At 41.2% G+C, this 14,536-nt stretch overlaps 1 protein-coding gene across 1 annotated transcript in view; it reads right to left on the minus strand.

Moving 5' to 3' along the window:
* Nucleotides 1-14,536, minus strand: part of CNTN3 (contactin 3) — a 272,642-nt gene that overhangs the window by 235,448 nt on the left and 22,658 nt on the right. Inside the window, exon 2 of the mRNA XM_040995075.1 lies at nt 322-448. Within this exon, the coding sequence (XP_040851009.1) occupies nt 322-448 (127 nt within the window). The remainder of the gene's footprint in view (nt 1-321; nt 449-14,536) is intronic.

The raw sequence follows: 14,536 nt of genomic DNA on the forward strand, positions 1-14,536 counted from the left end.
TACCTTTAACATACACTTCATTTCCTTTCCAAAACGGATGCATTCTACACGACTACATGCAAAACTACAATTATAGATTCTGTTGCACTATAAATCAATGAGAAGACATTGCTTCGTCACAGACTTTTGCCATTCCTTAAATCTAGAATTCTTCTATACACTAGTTAACCAATCAACATATGCCGTATGGATCCAAATGTTCTTACACCAGATCAATTGAAGATATCATATCATGACAGATTAAGGTGTTATAAATGCACCAGAGCAAAAAGTTCATCAACTAAATCGTTTCAGTTGGAATTTTGCAACTTTTCACTGTACCTGTAATGAGGTGAAGGGTTGCCTCTCGCTTCACAAGTTAAGGTTACTTTTTTATCTTCTGAACCAACAGGAAAGATGGTGTTGCTGGGTTCTTTGATAAACATGGGGCCTTGTAGGAGCAGCTCCCCTGCACGGGTGGGAGACATTCAAAAAAACACACAAATAAGTAACGAACAAGCAGACTAAAGAATGCAAGCCACTAAGGTTCATTCTTAAAAAACAAACAAACAAACAAAAACCCATGCATTGGTCCACAAAGCAAGGTCTTCTGTAGGCACTGTTTTTTCTAGCACTACTGCCAGTATATCAATCCCAAAAGCTTAGGGATGCCTTCTAACAAAGGAAAGTGATACAGGAAAAAAAAAGTCATATTAGTAAAGCAAGCTATGAATAAAGTTACAGGAATCACTTTGTATGACAATAGACAATAGGTAAGTACTCACAGGGGAATAAACAATTACAATTTATTGAAAAGTCTTTTTCCATCACAGGCCTCTTGAAGAAACTAAAGCTGAACTTGAACCACTTGAACAACTGATGGGGGCTCTCTCATAAAGACAGCTGGGGATTTATATTTCATAGTTGGCAATGTTATTCTGCCATCTTGGTGGAATTTCTGTTTTATCACTAGCAAGTTGAAGGAGACCACGTTGAACAAGTGTCTATTAAACAAGGTTTCAGACTTTGGTAAAGAGAACCTGAACATGTGCTAAAGTAAAGTTTTAGTTGCACACAACAAATTTTCTCTTTGTACTAAGAGTTTCAAAAAACAAGGACACAGGGCCCTCACCGGATGCTTACTCCGGGGCAGCTGTAATAATTAATGCCCACAATGTTTCTGAAAAGAAATTGACAGAAAAAAAGGGAGGACTTGAGCTCTTCCCAGTGATGCAATACACACTTAGCTTCCTAAGGCATCTCCACTGAAACAGAGGATGGACAGACAGCCCAAGACAAAAGCCCACCCACGAGCAACTGGACAAAGCACAAGACCTTTTGCAGCAGCCAAAAAAGGACTGATGTCTCGGTACCTCCAATAGCAGTAACATGAAAGAAAACGCACTGTATCAACAAAAAGTGTAAAATGGAGGCACAATTGTTAAAATAATCATTGAAAAGAGCTAAAGCAGAACTACCCGGGGCATCCTGTGTAGCTAGATGTACTCAGGAATCCCTTCAGTGTTCTGCAAAGCAGGTACAAGAACAAGGCTGAACCCACGGCTGGTGATGTGAGTAGGTTGGCACAGTGACTCAGAATGCCCGACACACTCAAGATGAATGATTCTACAGTTCCTGCAGGGACACCCTCCTGGCCTTTGGCATAAACTGCCTGGGCCTTGGCTTAGGTCTGGGAGGTAGTCTGTCTCAGCAGATAGGGCTGTCTATATTTAGGATGGGGTGGGGGAAAATCAAGCATGAAATTATAAGTAGTGGGTTTGGCCAACCCTACCAGATGACCTGAAGACAGAGCACAACTACTTGCACAATCCAGCAGCACACTTAAATCAGAAATCCTTTCTACCCACCCGGCTCCGGAAACCCCGAGGCTGGCAAACTTTGCCCTTGTGAACTGTTAACACATCAGTACTAGAGACAATTCATCCCAGGCACCACAATGGGTGAGTGCTTTGTATCTTTCAGACTCTGCCCTAAGTATCTCTTTGTCAGATGTCAGAGTGGGTTCCTTCCTTGTAATAAATCATCATCAATGGTTACAATCGCTTTTAGTGACTTTTTTAAGTTCTGCTAGAAAATTCCTGAAACTGTGGTTAGTTTGGAAACCCCTGCAAGCTTGGGAATCTTGAGGACTCTGTCCTCAGAGCTCACAAGCTAACCCAGAGCTTAATTCCACGGGGACATCACAGGATAGCTACCACCTGCTGCCCACAAGGTCCTCCACAGCCTCAGATGTTCATTTGATCATTGCTTTCATCAACAAGATGGGCAGAATGCCTTGAGAAACAGCTGCAGTGTTTCTTTGTGGAAAATGATCTCCAGGGCTGGGTGCAGTAGCCTAGCAGCTAATGTCCTCTCCTTGCATGCACTGGGATCCCACATGACCGATAGTTCTAATCCCACCGACTCCACTTCCCATCCAGCTCCTTGCTTGTGGCCTGGGAAAGCAGTGGAGGACAGCCCAAAGCCCTGGGACCCTACTCCCGTGTGGGAGACCCCGAAGAGGTCCCTGGCTCCTGGCTTTGGATCGGCTCAGCTCAGCTCTGGCCAATGGGGTCACTTGAGGAATCAATCAGTGGAAGATCTTCCGCTCTGTATATTTAACTTTCCATTAACAATAATATAAATCTTCAGAAAAAGAAAGAAAATGATATCCAGAAAAACAGACTTAAACATAGTTGGCAACATCCTCAACTGAAACAACCCTGTCATCTTCTTAGGTGGCCTCCTCAATCATTTCACGGCATGGAAGTGAGCAGCTGCTCCATTCATTGCTCACACAAAGTGGAAATACTTTTAATAGTTGTTTGCAAATACTTGTACATGGGGTAGATTTTTCATAACATTTTTCTAGCATGGGAACTTCTGATTTGTTTTGGGGTGACTTTTTTTTTTTTATTCATCCATGGGATGATAGAGCATCACCTTTCAGACAAAGTGTCTGACGTACCCAAGCCTTGAAAGCAGTCACATACTAATGTAATGGCAGGAATTTGGAAATAAAAGCTGGGAACAGAAATCAAAACAAGGCAAAGATAAGGAGAAGGTTTAAATAACAAAGAAGGTGCTTAAAAAACTTTCCTAGAATGCCCATGATAAAAACTCCAATGTCAGATCCAGTGTGATGACTCAGTGGCTAAATCCTCGCCGATATGAATCCAGCAGCCAGGAGTCTCTCTGGGTCTCTCACACAGGTGCAGTGTCCCAAGGCCTTCAGCCATGCTCTGCTGCTTTCCCAGGTCATAAGCAGGCAGGTGGATGGGAAGTGGAGCAGCCAGGATGTGAACCAGCATCCATATGGGATTGCAGCAATTGCAAGGGAAGGATTTACCAATTGAGCCATCGTGTCAGACCCTAGATAGGGTTCTTGCTTTTCAGTTCTGAGGCCGAGTTGGCTGTCACATTTGAAGTCACACATCTGCTGCTTTTACTTCTTTTGGTCACTCAGGCAGAGTTTAGCACGTTATCTTCTCAGCTTCAAAAGGCCACCCTCCTCCATCTACAATCATTCTTCACACACTCACGACAGCACATGGAGCACTTGGTCATCTTACTTAAGTCCCTATTAAAAATCCCATAAAGGTGTAAGAGTACAACAGTTCATTTGGGATGTGCCCATGACCCACTCTCAGCTCTGCTCCCAATTCCAGCTTTCTGCTAATGCGCTCCTTAGGAGGCAACAGGCGATGGTAGCTGCATCTCTCCCAGCCATGTGGGAGACCTGCATCGAGTCCCAGCTCTTGGCCTTGGACCTGGTCCAGCCATAGGTGCTACGGGCATTTGGGGAATGAACCAGCAGATGAATAGTAATCTATTGTCTATCTGTGACTTTCTCTGTTTCTGTCCCCTCTTCTTCTGCCTTTCAGATAAATATATTAAAACTTTAAAATCAAAAGAAAATAAAACACTGTCTAGTTTGAAAACTTCCCACCCGAAAATTCTTGGGACCACAAGTGTTTGGGATTTCAAATGTTTCTCACGTTGGAGTATTTCTACATTTTATATATAATGAAATATCTTGGCAATGAGACCCTGGTCTAAATAGAAAATCCACTTCCGTTTTATATACACTTTATGCACAGAGCCCGTGGTAAATGATGTATGATATTTTACTGTAGCTGCATTATGGCTGTGACCTGGCACATGAGGGCAGATGTAGAATTTGCTATTGGAAGTACCCCAAGTTTTGATATTTGAAACCTACCAGATTTTGCATTAGGGATACATGTATATGTACTAGTTATTTGCTTATAATTCATTGTTATATAACCAGCTCCCAAAAACCAGTACCTATTCAACAGGGGAATTTGTTAGAGTAAACGGTTAAGATTAGCGAAACAGTGGACCCACAGAAGGGTCACCTCTTTACTCTGTCCTAGCAAATGGGGCTCCCAGGCAGGTGGTCACTGTCCTATGTGGGAAAGGCACCTAGCGGTGCACAACTGTAAGCAAACCCTGGGGTGTCGGTGGCAAGGTGGGTCAGCAACCTACGTGACAAAGCAAAACAAAAGAATTCTCACAATGACTTCCTCTGAGGCGGTCTTACTTGACAGCTGCTTATGGCCGGAGCTATGACTGTCATTCCACAGCTCATCTTTCTCGTAGCTTTTACTGTTACGCCTTCTCGGGAGAACTGAAGCACAGAGAGATTTAATCATCTGACCTTAGCAACACAATTTCTTGTTGGGACACCTGGAATCAGATCCAGTCTGCACTTCCACGGTTTGTTCCTTTTCCCGAGAAACCACAGTGTTCTCAACATGGTCAGAGGTGAAAATTACGCATCAGCCTACGTGTCCAACCATATGTCAGTAGCAGCTCCTGATGACAGTGAACTTGATCACCTGTGGGACACACCATCTCTGCAATGTCAGGACATCAGGGGTTCTCGAGACAATCATTGCCCATCCAGGAGCAACCACGTACTGTCAAGTAAGTACAAACCAATAACGCAACGTGGCAGCTTAGGCTCTGCTACATACTCGGGCAAGACTCCAGAAACCACCCAGTCTTGCATGCGGGCACCACCTGGATATTAAGAAGCTGAGGACTTGAGCTCATTGCACTCAAGATAAACTTAACAGAATAGAAATCTTCGCGAATCTAAAAGACACTACCCAACATGCTCTCAAAACGAATTTTGACCCTCAAAAGGACACAACATTGACCATGGGCAACGGATATTCATAAGCAGCAAGAAGAACCCTGGCAGGAACCGAAGCGGGCCTCCTGCCCAGCTGAATGGATTCCATGTAACATTTAGATTGATGCCAAACTTGGCTTTTGTGACAGGGGCATTTTTTTTGATATGCTAGTCTGGCTCCAAAGCTCCATTTTACGTTTACAACCTGAAATAAAGGCTATATAACATTTCTGAGCAGGACTAATAAGTCCAAAAATCTAATCCTAAGGTGTTGCTTTCTTTCCCCCACAAACACCCACAGGCAACAAGGAACAGCTGCTTCTGTATGTGAGCACAAGCTTTATGAGCTCCTGAGGTGATGTCAAGCGAAAGATCAAATTCCAACCAGTCAATTCTAATAGTCATGTTCTATACAGTTGTTTTTTTAAGACCGACTTAAAGAAACAGGCAGAGATTGCAAGCTTCTGCATCCCTTTTTTCTAAAAGAAACGAAACTCCTAAACATCAAGGATGATCTCTTCCAAATTCCCAGAGGGCAAAGGAAAGCATATTTTATCTCCCCTTGTTTGCGGGAATCCTATCTACATGAGTGAAAACACAAGTGCATTTTGAAAACAAGAGGGTAAATTCTAGAAAGGAGCAAGGATAGACAAAGCTGTTAAAAAACAGAATTTAAGAGGAACTGTATCTAGAAAGGAATAGCTCCTGTACTTCAGAGGTATCAGACCCAAACCAAACGAATGCTAGCCCAAGCCAAAGAAAATATCTCCAATAAGAAATGATCTACATTCTAGGCTCTACTGTTCAGTAAAGGCATATGGACACATTGTGGCCTAAGTGTTATAAAGCTAAAAGATACCAGAGCAACAAGAAAAGACCAAAATTCAATTCCATTTATATGCTTCCAGAGCCAGGGGCGACAAGGGGGGCAGCCTTGGGACAATTCATTTAGCTGACAAATATCTGAGGGGCAGATGTGCAGCGAGTGAAGGAAAACCTGGCGGTGCACAGCAACTGACAGCTGCTCAGTAGCTACCACCTACCCTTTCCCTAAGCTGCAGAACCTGATGGGCCACAAAGACTAAAAGGAGCCATAGAGGCCGGTTCCCCAGAACTCCCTATGTTTCTCAGCTGGACAAGAAGAGAGGGGAGATCTGGTTTCAACACCAGTCATCATCAAGGAACAGGCATTAGAGTGCTATCCATGCCATTACCTGGCACCACAGCCTGGCATTTTCAGCCACATAGTTCCAAAGGCCAGGAGTCTGCACTCAAGGTCAAGGTCTCATTCCTTCTGAGGGCCCCGGGGGGAGGTTCAGTTCTACTCTCTCATTGACATGGTTGTCACCTTTGCTCTCCATCTCTGCCCAATCCCCTTTGTGGGAAGATACCTTTTAATGACCTCCACTTTGTTGCGGATATCTGCATTAGCCTCATTTCCATCAAAGCACCCGTGGGAGACACAAGCATTAGGACTGGACTTGCATTGGGGCTAGAGGGCACAACTCAGTCCCTAGCAAGAGGTAATGGAAATAGCTTGGAGCTTCTGGGGAAGAGTCCAACCCTGGTTTAAAACAAGAAAAGTGAAGGAACCGCTCACCATGCCTCCCTTGCTTTCAGATTCGGAAGTCATCACGCGAGGAAGGAATACTGGGAAGATGTGACCCCACGTGGGGAACACGCAAGCCTGGATCTCCGTGTTTATATTTCCAGCCCATCTGTGTCTATAGCTAGAAATACAGACATGGTCAAGACCCTGCTTAGCGATAAGGGTATGTTCTGAAAGATGCATGGCTGGGGGATTTCATCCCCAGGTCCTTCCACACGCCTACACAGGTGAGTCCATCAGACACCTAGGCCATAGGTACTTTTGATCCAGCCTGACATCTTCGACAATTCCCAGACCACAGTCATACCTTTCTGGCTAGATGGTTTAATAGCAACTCTACATGACAAAAAAGGAAATGTTGGCATGCTATTGTTTGAAGCATTGTGCAATGTGCTCAATATACCAGGAGAACACAGTCCACAGCCCATGTATTTAAAAAAGCAAAAACATTTCTATTTCTGCTTTCTATTATACCAACTTCCACTGAGCGTCTCTATGAAAAGTCCTCACCGCTCAAACTGAAAAGAGTTCATTAATCAACTCCTTTTAAAACATGTCTTTACTATCATTTTCTCAAAGCTTTTAATAAAAAAAAAGATTATAGTTTTGGTTTCTATTTTTCACTAAAGAGTTTAGGTCAAGGCTTTGGGAACCCAGACATGATTTCTTTCATGTATTTTGAAAAGAATGTTTCATAGCAAATCCTAGTTCAAGGTCACTGTTTCTATGAAAAAAAAAATAATTAGACAATAAAGCGTTCCTATTATCAATTGGTTGTAATGGGGAAGCTATTAAGAAACAATTGTAGCTGGTGATTGCATTTTGTAGTATTTTTGCAGTTGAAATCTCATACAATAGAAAAAAAAAAAGCTTCATTTTTTCTGGCCACATCTCAGATACCAGAAGCCAACATTGCATGTGTAAATATCTGAGTATATAAGATACTATTTCCATCTTCCCAAGCAAGGACCCTGCTTTTCTATTTACAGGCCACTGAAAGGAATTATGTTTGTTTGGTAGGGATGGAGATCCAGCAAGACAAGACAGGTGGGCCAACTTTTCCCATGTATGTGTCAGGGACTAGGACACAGAAGTAGGTGAGAAGTCTCAGACTTACCCAGACATACCTTTTCCAAATTATTTTTAATTAATCATCGCTTATCGTCAGATGCATGTGCACACACGTACACGCATGACTAATACAAGACGGTCTGGAAATGCTACTTCTACCGCAAGTGGACCATGATTGTTTTCTCTTTAAATCATCTCTAGTCTTAGCAATGTGCATTATCCTGCTGCATGCGGGTTTTTAAAAAAGATTTATTTTTCTATCTGAAAGAGTGGAGGAGAGGGAGATTTTTCATCTGTCAGTTATTCCCTCAAGGAATGAAAACAGCCAGGTGTGGGCCAGCAGGTCCTTCCAAGTTTCCCCTATGGCTTGAATTCCACCGCCTTCCCAAGACCATTAGCAACAAGCTGGATCAGAAGTGGAGTATTGAGGACTCAAACCAGCATTCCAATATGGGAAACTAGCCGCACAAGCAGACTTAACCCACTATGCCACAACGCCAGCGCCTCCATTGTTTTAGCATCCATAATACTAATAGTGATAGCATCCATAATACTAATAGTGACAGCAGTAGGACTGTTACCACCAATTTTATTTTTACTCTGTTATTTAAGATTTTTATTGAGAGGATATGCCAGTAACAGTAGATGAAAATTAGTACAAATTACCTCACTATAACATAAGATTCCTAAAATGTCATTGAGATTCTCTTAGTCTTATTACTCTGCACTGGTTTGTATTTTTATTTTAAAATTTTATATGCATATATATTTGTTTACTTTATGATACACTACCGTGGGACCTGGAATTCCTCCTTTCTCCCTTCCCCAACCCCTTTCTCCTACAGACTTTCCCTATATTATTACAAGAGCACAGTCCTTCCAGAACAGACATAACGTCATTCTGCTATTTAAGTGTATCCTGACATTGTAGGTATGGACAGTGGCAGAGTCCAGCAACTTATTGTCAAGATGTTTTAATTTCATTGGAAGCCCATCTTTGATTTGGAAGCAGAGATGCATACTGCATTGTATCTTCATATTTCAACATGACAGTTTCTATAATACTGCACTTCTAGATGACTATAGGTACACGTATGTTTTATGTATGTTTTCACATCTATTGATCTTACATTTCGCATAAAAGATGTTGTACATCAGAGAGACCATAGGATATGTGTTAATTTGGGACTCACTTTTTTCACAGGACATAATGGTCTCGAGTTGGGACCATTTTGTTGTAAATGGTAGGATTTCACTCCTTTTTCATGGCTGAAAAGTATTCCATGGAGTAGATGTGCCACATTCTCTGTATCCACTCCTCTTTCAAAGGGCACCAGCGTTGTTTGCATGTCTTTCCTATTGTAGATTGTGCTGCTGTCAACGTAGCAGTGCGGTTTCCATTCTCATAGGCAGATTGCAATTTCTTTGTATGTATTTCCAGAAGTGGGATAGCTGGGTCCTACAGCAGTTCGATTTTCAGTTCTCTTAGCACTCTCCACAACGACTTCCATAATGGTTGTACTAGTCTGCACTCCCACCAGCAGTGAAGGAGAATTTCTTTCTCCTCACATCCACACCAGCAGCTGTGGATGGCAAAGTTCTGCATGTAGGTCAGTCTGTCTGGAATTAACTTGAACTTCAATGTGGTTTTCATTTGTATTTCCCTGAGAGCTAGGGAACCTCAGCATTTTCCTTATATGTCTACGAGCCATTTGAACTTGTTCCCCTGAACGTTGTTCATTTCCTTCAATCATTTCTTCACAGGGTTGTTGTCTTGGCCGTTGTTGAGTTTCTGGAACCCTTTGTAAGTCCTAGACATCAGTCCCATATTGGTTATGTGGTGCGCAAGGATTTTCTGTTGGTTGCTTCTTCACTTTGTTGATCATTTGCTTTGCTGTGCAGAAGTTCCTCAACTTGATGTAGTCCAATTTCTTTCTCTTGGCTTTGGTTGCCTGTGCATTTGGTGACTTTTCTAAGTCGTTCCCTATTCCTATGTATTGGAGAGTGCTTCCCATGTTTTCCTCTAATTGTTTTATGGTTTCTGAGTGCAAATTGAGGTCCTTGATCCATTTAGAGCTGAATTTTATATAAGGTTACAGGTGTGGATCTAGCTTCTTACCTCTGCAGGCTGCTATCCAATTGCCCCAACAGCATTTGTTGAAAGGAATAGACTTATTCGCTGGATTGTTTTCTGTTTTCTTCTCAAAGATTAGTTGGCTAGACATGTGTGGACTCCCTTCTGGTGTTTCTATTCTGCTTCATTGATCTTCTTCTCTGTTTCTGTACCAGTGCTAGACTATTTTAAATACCACTACCCTGAAGTATGTCTTGAGGTCTGGAACTGTGATTCCTCCAGCTTCATTTTTCTTCTTCAGGATAGCTTTGCCTATTCATTGTCTCTTGTGTTTCTAGATTAACTTTTCTTAAAAAAATCTTGAATTTTATGGTACAATTCCATAGTGTCTGGGATTTCCCTATCCCTACTCAAATTCCCACCCTCTGACTGAGTTTTCCCATATTATTACAATGGTATGGTATAGTCCTTCATAAGCAGTCATAAGTTCACCGGTCTGTTTTTTAAGTGTGCCCAACATTGCTGGTATAATGTCAGACAGTCCAGCATCCCATTGTCTAGATATTTCCAACAGTTTCATTGGAAGTTCCTCTTTGATTTGGAAGTAGGGATGCGTATTGCATTGTATCATCATGTCTGAATACGACAGTCTCTATTATACCATCACTATACATTTCCTTAAACAAAGAACCACGAAATAAAGTCAAGAACAGGTATGAAGTTAAAACAAAAAATTTACAGCACCATGAAGTGGAAAAAACATGCCATTGAATAACCAATGCATGGATGAAGAAAGAAAACACAAAAGCCTCTTGGATAAAATGATGCCACCATGAGCCAGCAATGAATTTGACAAGCAAAAAGAAGCTATTTAGAGGAAATAAAAATGAAAACAAAAACAAACAAAACAGACAAAACACATGGGATGCACCAAACTAGTATGGAAAGGGTTATTGATCTTAAAATTTGTTTGAAGGCTGCCTTACATGAGAGAGAACATATGGTATTAATCCTTTGGGGGTTGACTTATTTCACTAAGCATAATAATCTCTAGTTGGGACCATCTACTTGCAAATGGTATGGTTTCATTCTTTCTAATGGCTGAGTAGTATTCCATGGAGTAGATGTACCACAGCTTCTTTAACCACTCCTCTTTGGATGGGCATCTGGATTGTTTCCACATCATTCCTAGTGTAGACTGTACTGCTGTAAATACAGGATTATAGATTCCCTTCTCATATGCAGTTTTCATTTGCTTTGGATATATTCCTAGGAGTGGGATAGCTGGGTCATATGGTAGGTTTATTTGCAATTCTCTAAGCACTTTCCATACTGATTTCCACAGAGGTTGTACCAGCCTACATTCCCACTAGCAGTGAAGGAGGGTACCTTTCTTCCCACCTCCACGCCAGTAGGTATTGTTTGTAAGAGTTCTGAATGTAGGCCAACCTCACTGGAGTAAAGTGGAACCTCAATGTGGTTTTCATTTGTATCTCCCTGATGGCTAGGGAGCCTGGGCATCTTTTTATATGTCTGTTAGCCATTTGAATCTGTTCATTTCCTTTTGCCCGTTTCTTCGAACTCTGTGCCTTTTATTTTTTTCTGTTTTTGAGAAGAACGTTGTTTGGATTTTAATTGGGATCATGTTGAATCTGTATATTGCTTTTGGTAAAATGGACATTTTGATGATGTTAGTCCAGGAATATGAGAGGTTTCTCCATCTTTTAATTTCTTCTTCTGTTTCTTTTTCAGTGTTGCATAGTTTTGATCGTAGAGGTGTTCCACATCTTTGGTTAGAATAATTCCAAGGTATTTAAAATTCCTCTCCATTATTTTAAAGGAGACTGTACTTACAAATTCTTTCTCGAGCATCTATGCTAGTGCCATCAGTTTATGTACATTAATTTTTCATCCCACTACCCTGCTAAATTTTCTTATGAGTTCCAATAGCCTCTTGTTTGAATCCTTTGATTCTCCAAAGTAGAGAATCATGTCTTCTGCAAATAGGGATAATTTTAATTCCTCAGTTCCAATTTGAATTCTTTTAATTTTTTTTTTTTCTTGCCAACGAAGACTTTAACTAAGACTTCCAATACTACACAGAGTAACAGTGGTGACAGCAGACATGTTTGTCTAGTTTCAGATCTTACTGGAAAAGCTTCCAGTTTTCTCCCATTTAGTAATGCTGGCATTGGGTTTTTCATATTGTTTTGATTATGTTATAGAATGTTCCTTTCAGGCCTGTCTTGTTTAACGTTTTGAACATGAAGTGGTGTTGGATTTTATCAAATGCCTTCTCTGCATCTACTGAGATGATCATATGGTTTTTGTTTTTCAATTTGTTGATGTAGTGTATTACAATGATTGATTTGCGAATGTTAAGCTTTCTGCATTCTAGGGATAAATCAAACTGCACCTTGTCCTGGTCAGTGATTCGCCTGATGTGCTGTTGGATTTTATTGGCTAGTATTCTGTTGATGCCTTCATTTGTTTCAAGCAACTGTTAAATTCCCCCCTTTGATTTCTTTTATTACCCATGGTTAATTTAGCAGCATATGATTCAGTCTCCAGTTGTCTGTGCCTCTTCTGGGGCATTCTGACTTATTGGTCTTCAGTTTCACTTCATGATGATCTGAGAAGACGCATAGTATAATTATGATTTTTCTTAAATTGGCTGAGGCTTATTTTGTGGTCTATAATGTGATCATTCCTGCAGAAAGTTCCATGTACTGATGGAAAAAAAAAGTGTATTCTCTGTAAGAGGAAGGGTTCTACAAGAGACATCAGTTAAGCCCATTAGCTCTGGTGTCTGGGTGAGATCTGTTGTTTGCCTGTTGAGTTTTTGTCTTTAAACTCTGGAGAACTATTTACTGATGTGTATGAGAAGCAAGAAAGTCATACAGGAAGCGGAAGGAAACTCTTCTTTCTTAGAGCATGCGCTAATCCTTTCTAGGTGTCACCAGCTTGTAAGCTTTTCCCATTCTGAATACTTAGAGCAATGCTTGTGGATTTTACTCACGTAGTACGTTCATTCGACCACTTATATTACCTTGTTTCTCATCCCTTCCAACCTATCCCCGGACTTTTAATTTTCAGAAGACAGTGACCACATGTAACACACATTTTTACCTTTTAAGCACTCACACGTCCCTTATATTGGAAAATTCTGGAAATTAACAAAGGACTTGAAATGAACTTGTCCTACTCCTGTGTGCTGGAGACCAGGGGAGCTTCTACTTCCTTACAAATGCATTTAAATTATGGGCAGACAGACATTGCCTATTGCCAGAATAACAATCCTACGCAGAATCTCTAACTCCAACTGTAATGCATGTATCCAATGAGAAAGCATTCATTATACAAAATAATGAGATGCAAATAGAGGTAAAAGACAGTACCCATGACTCTTACTAAACAATCCTCAATGTCATCAACAAAGTATCTTTGAGCAATGTATAGATTCCTGCTTACTGAAACCCGGCCCATTCCCTTCTGAGTATGGTAAACACAAATACTACACAGAATCTTCATGGAAACACACACACACACACAGATTCCTTTCAAGATCAACAGCATTCTACTTGTCATCGGGGACAAAGCATAGTTAATAATTAAATGACTTGTCTGGAAGAATGGCTGTGCTAGTCAATAAAACAAAAACAAAATAAGATGAGTTTCTGCAAGGCAATGCCATTACTCAGAGTCCTAAGTTTACTGTGATTAGTTGCAGGTGGTGGTTTCACATACTGTGACACAAGCTTGGCATCCCACGTGGGCTCCAGTTTGAGTGCTGTCTCCTCCATGTCCAATCCAACTCAACGCTAATGTGCCACAGAAATCAACAGAGGATGGCCTAAGTGCTTGGGCCCCTGCCCACGTGGGAGGTCCAAGAAGCTGTGTTCATCTGGGGAATCAACTCGAGGATAGAAGGTCCATCTGCATGTTTCCTCTCCAGAACCTTGTAACTCTGCCTGTCTAATAAATTTTTAAAATGTATTTTTAAAATAAAAGAGTAATCATGATTGTCACAGTTCTTCCTGTTCCCATGCAACAAGAAAATAGCTCTGCAAAACATCCTAACGTGAGAGAAATCATTGACGCAAATGATGAACTCAGTTAACAAGTAACCCACACACAATTCTAACTTTAGGCTCCATCTTCTCAAGCAGGGTGAAATGTTAGCACCCCCATCATCACCTGTTGGCTGCCTGAATATTTCCACAGCCCCATCTCTCCATCTCACAGTGGCAGCTTTGGGCTGCCTTGGAGATCTGACCTGTGCTAGACTATCTCTTTAGAGTTTTGCAAATCGAAGACACTGTAACCCTATGCTATGCAGATGCCCTGTCATAACTGCTTGGAAGTTGCAGTTTACAGAACTTCACACTGATGGCTGTTAAACCGAATTCATCCTAAAGACGTCTTAGTTTTGCTACATAGAATATTCAGAGGGAAAAGTATTCCCTTTTAATTAAATGACTTCATTTAAAAAATCCAAAGATGTTAGCCATAAAGTCAAATTTCAACTTCTTAAAAAAAAGGGGGGGGGATCCAAGGTCTGACAATCTTTGACTCACCAGTGTGATTTTACTGAGGCACACTCTCCATTTCACACATAGTAAACAATTTACCTGTAACCATT

Source organism: Ochotona curzoniae, unplaced genomic scaffold (assembly GCF_017591425.1).
Source record: "Ochotona curzoniae isolate NIBS_2020 unplaced genomic scaffold, NIBS_Ocur_1.0 contig_908, whole genome shotgun sequence".
Taxonomy (NCBI): domain Eukaryota; kingdom Metazoa; phylum Chordata; class Mammalia; order Lagomorpha; family Ochotonidae; genus Ochotona; species Ochotona curzoniae.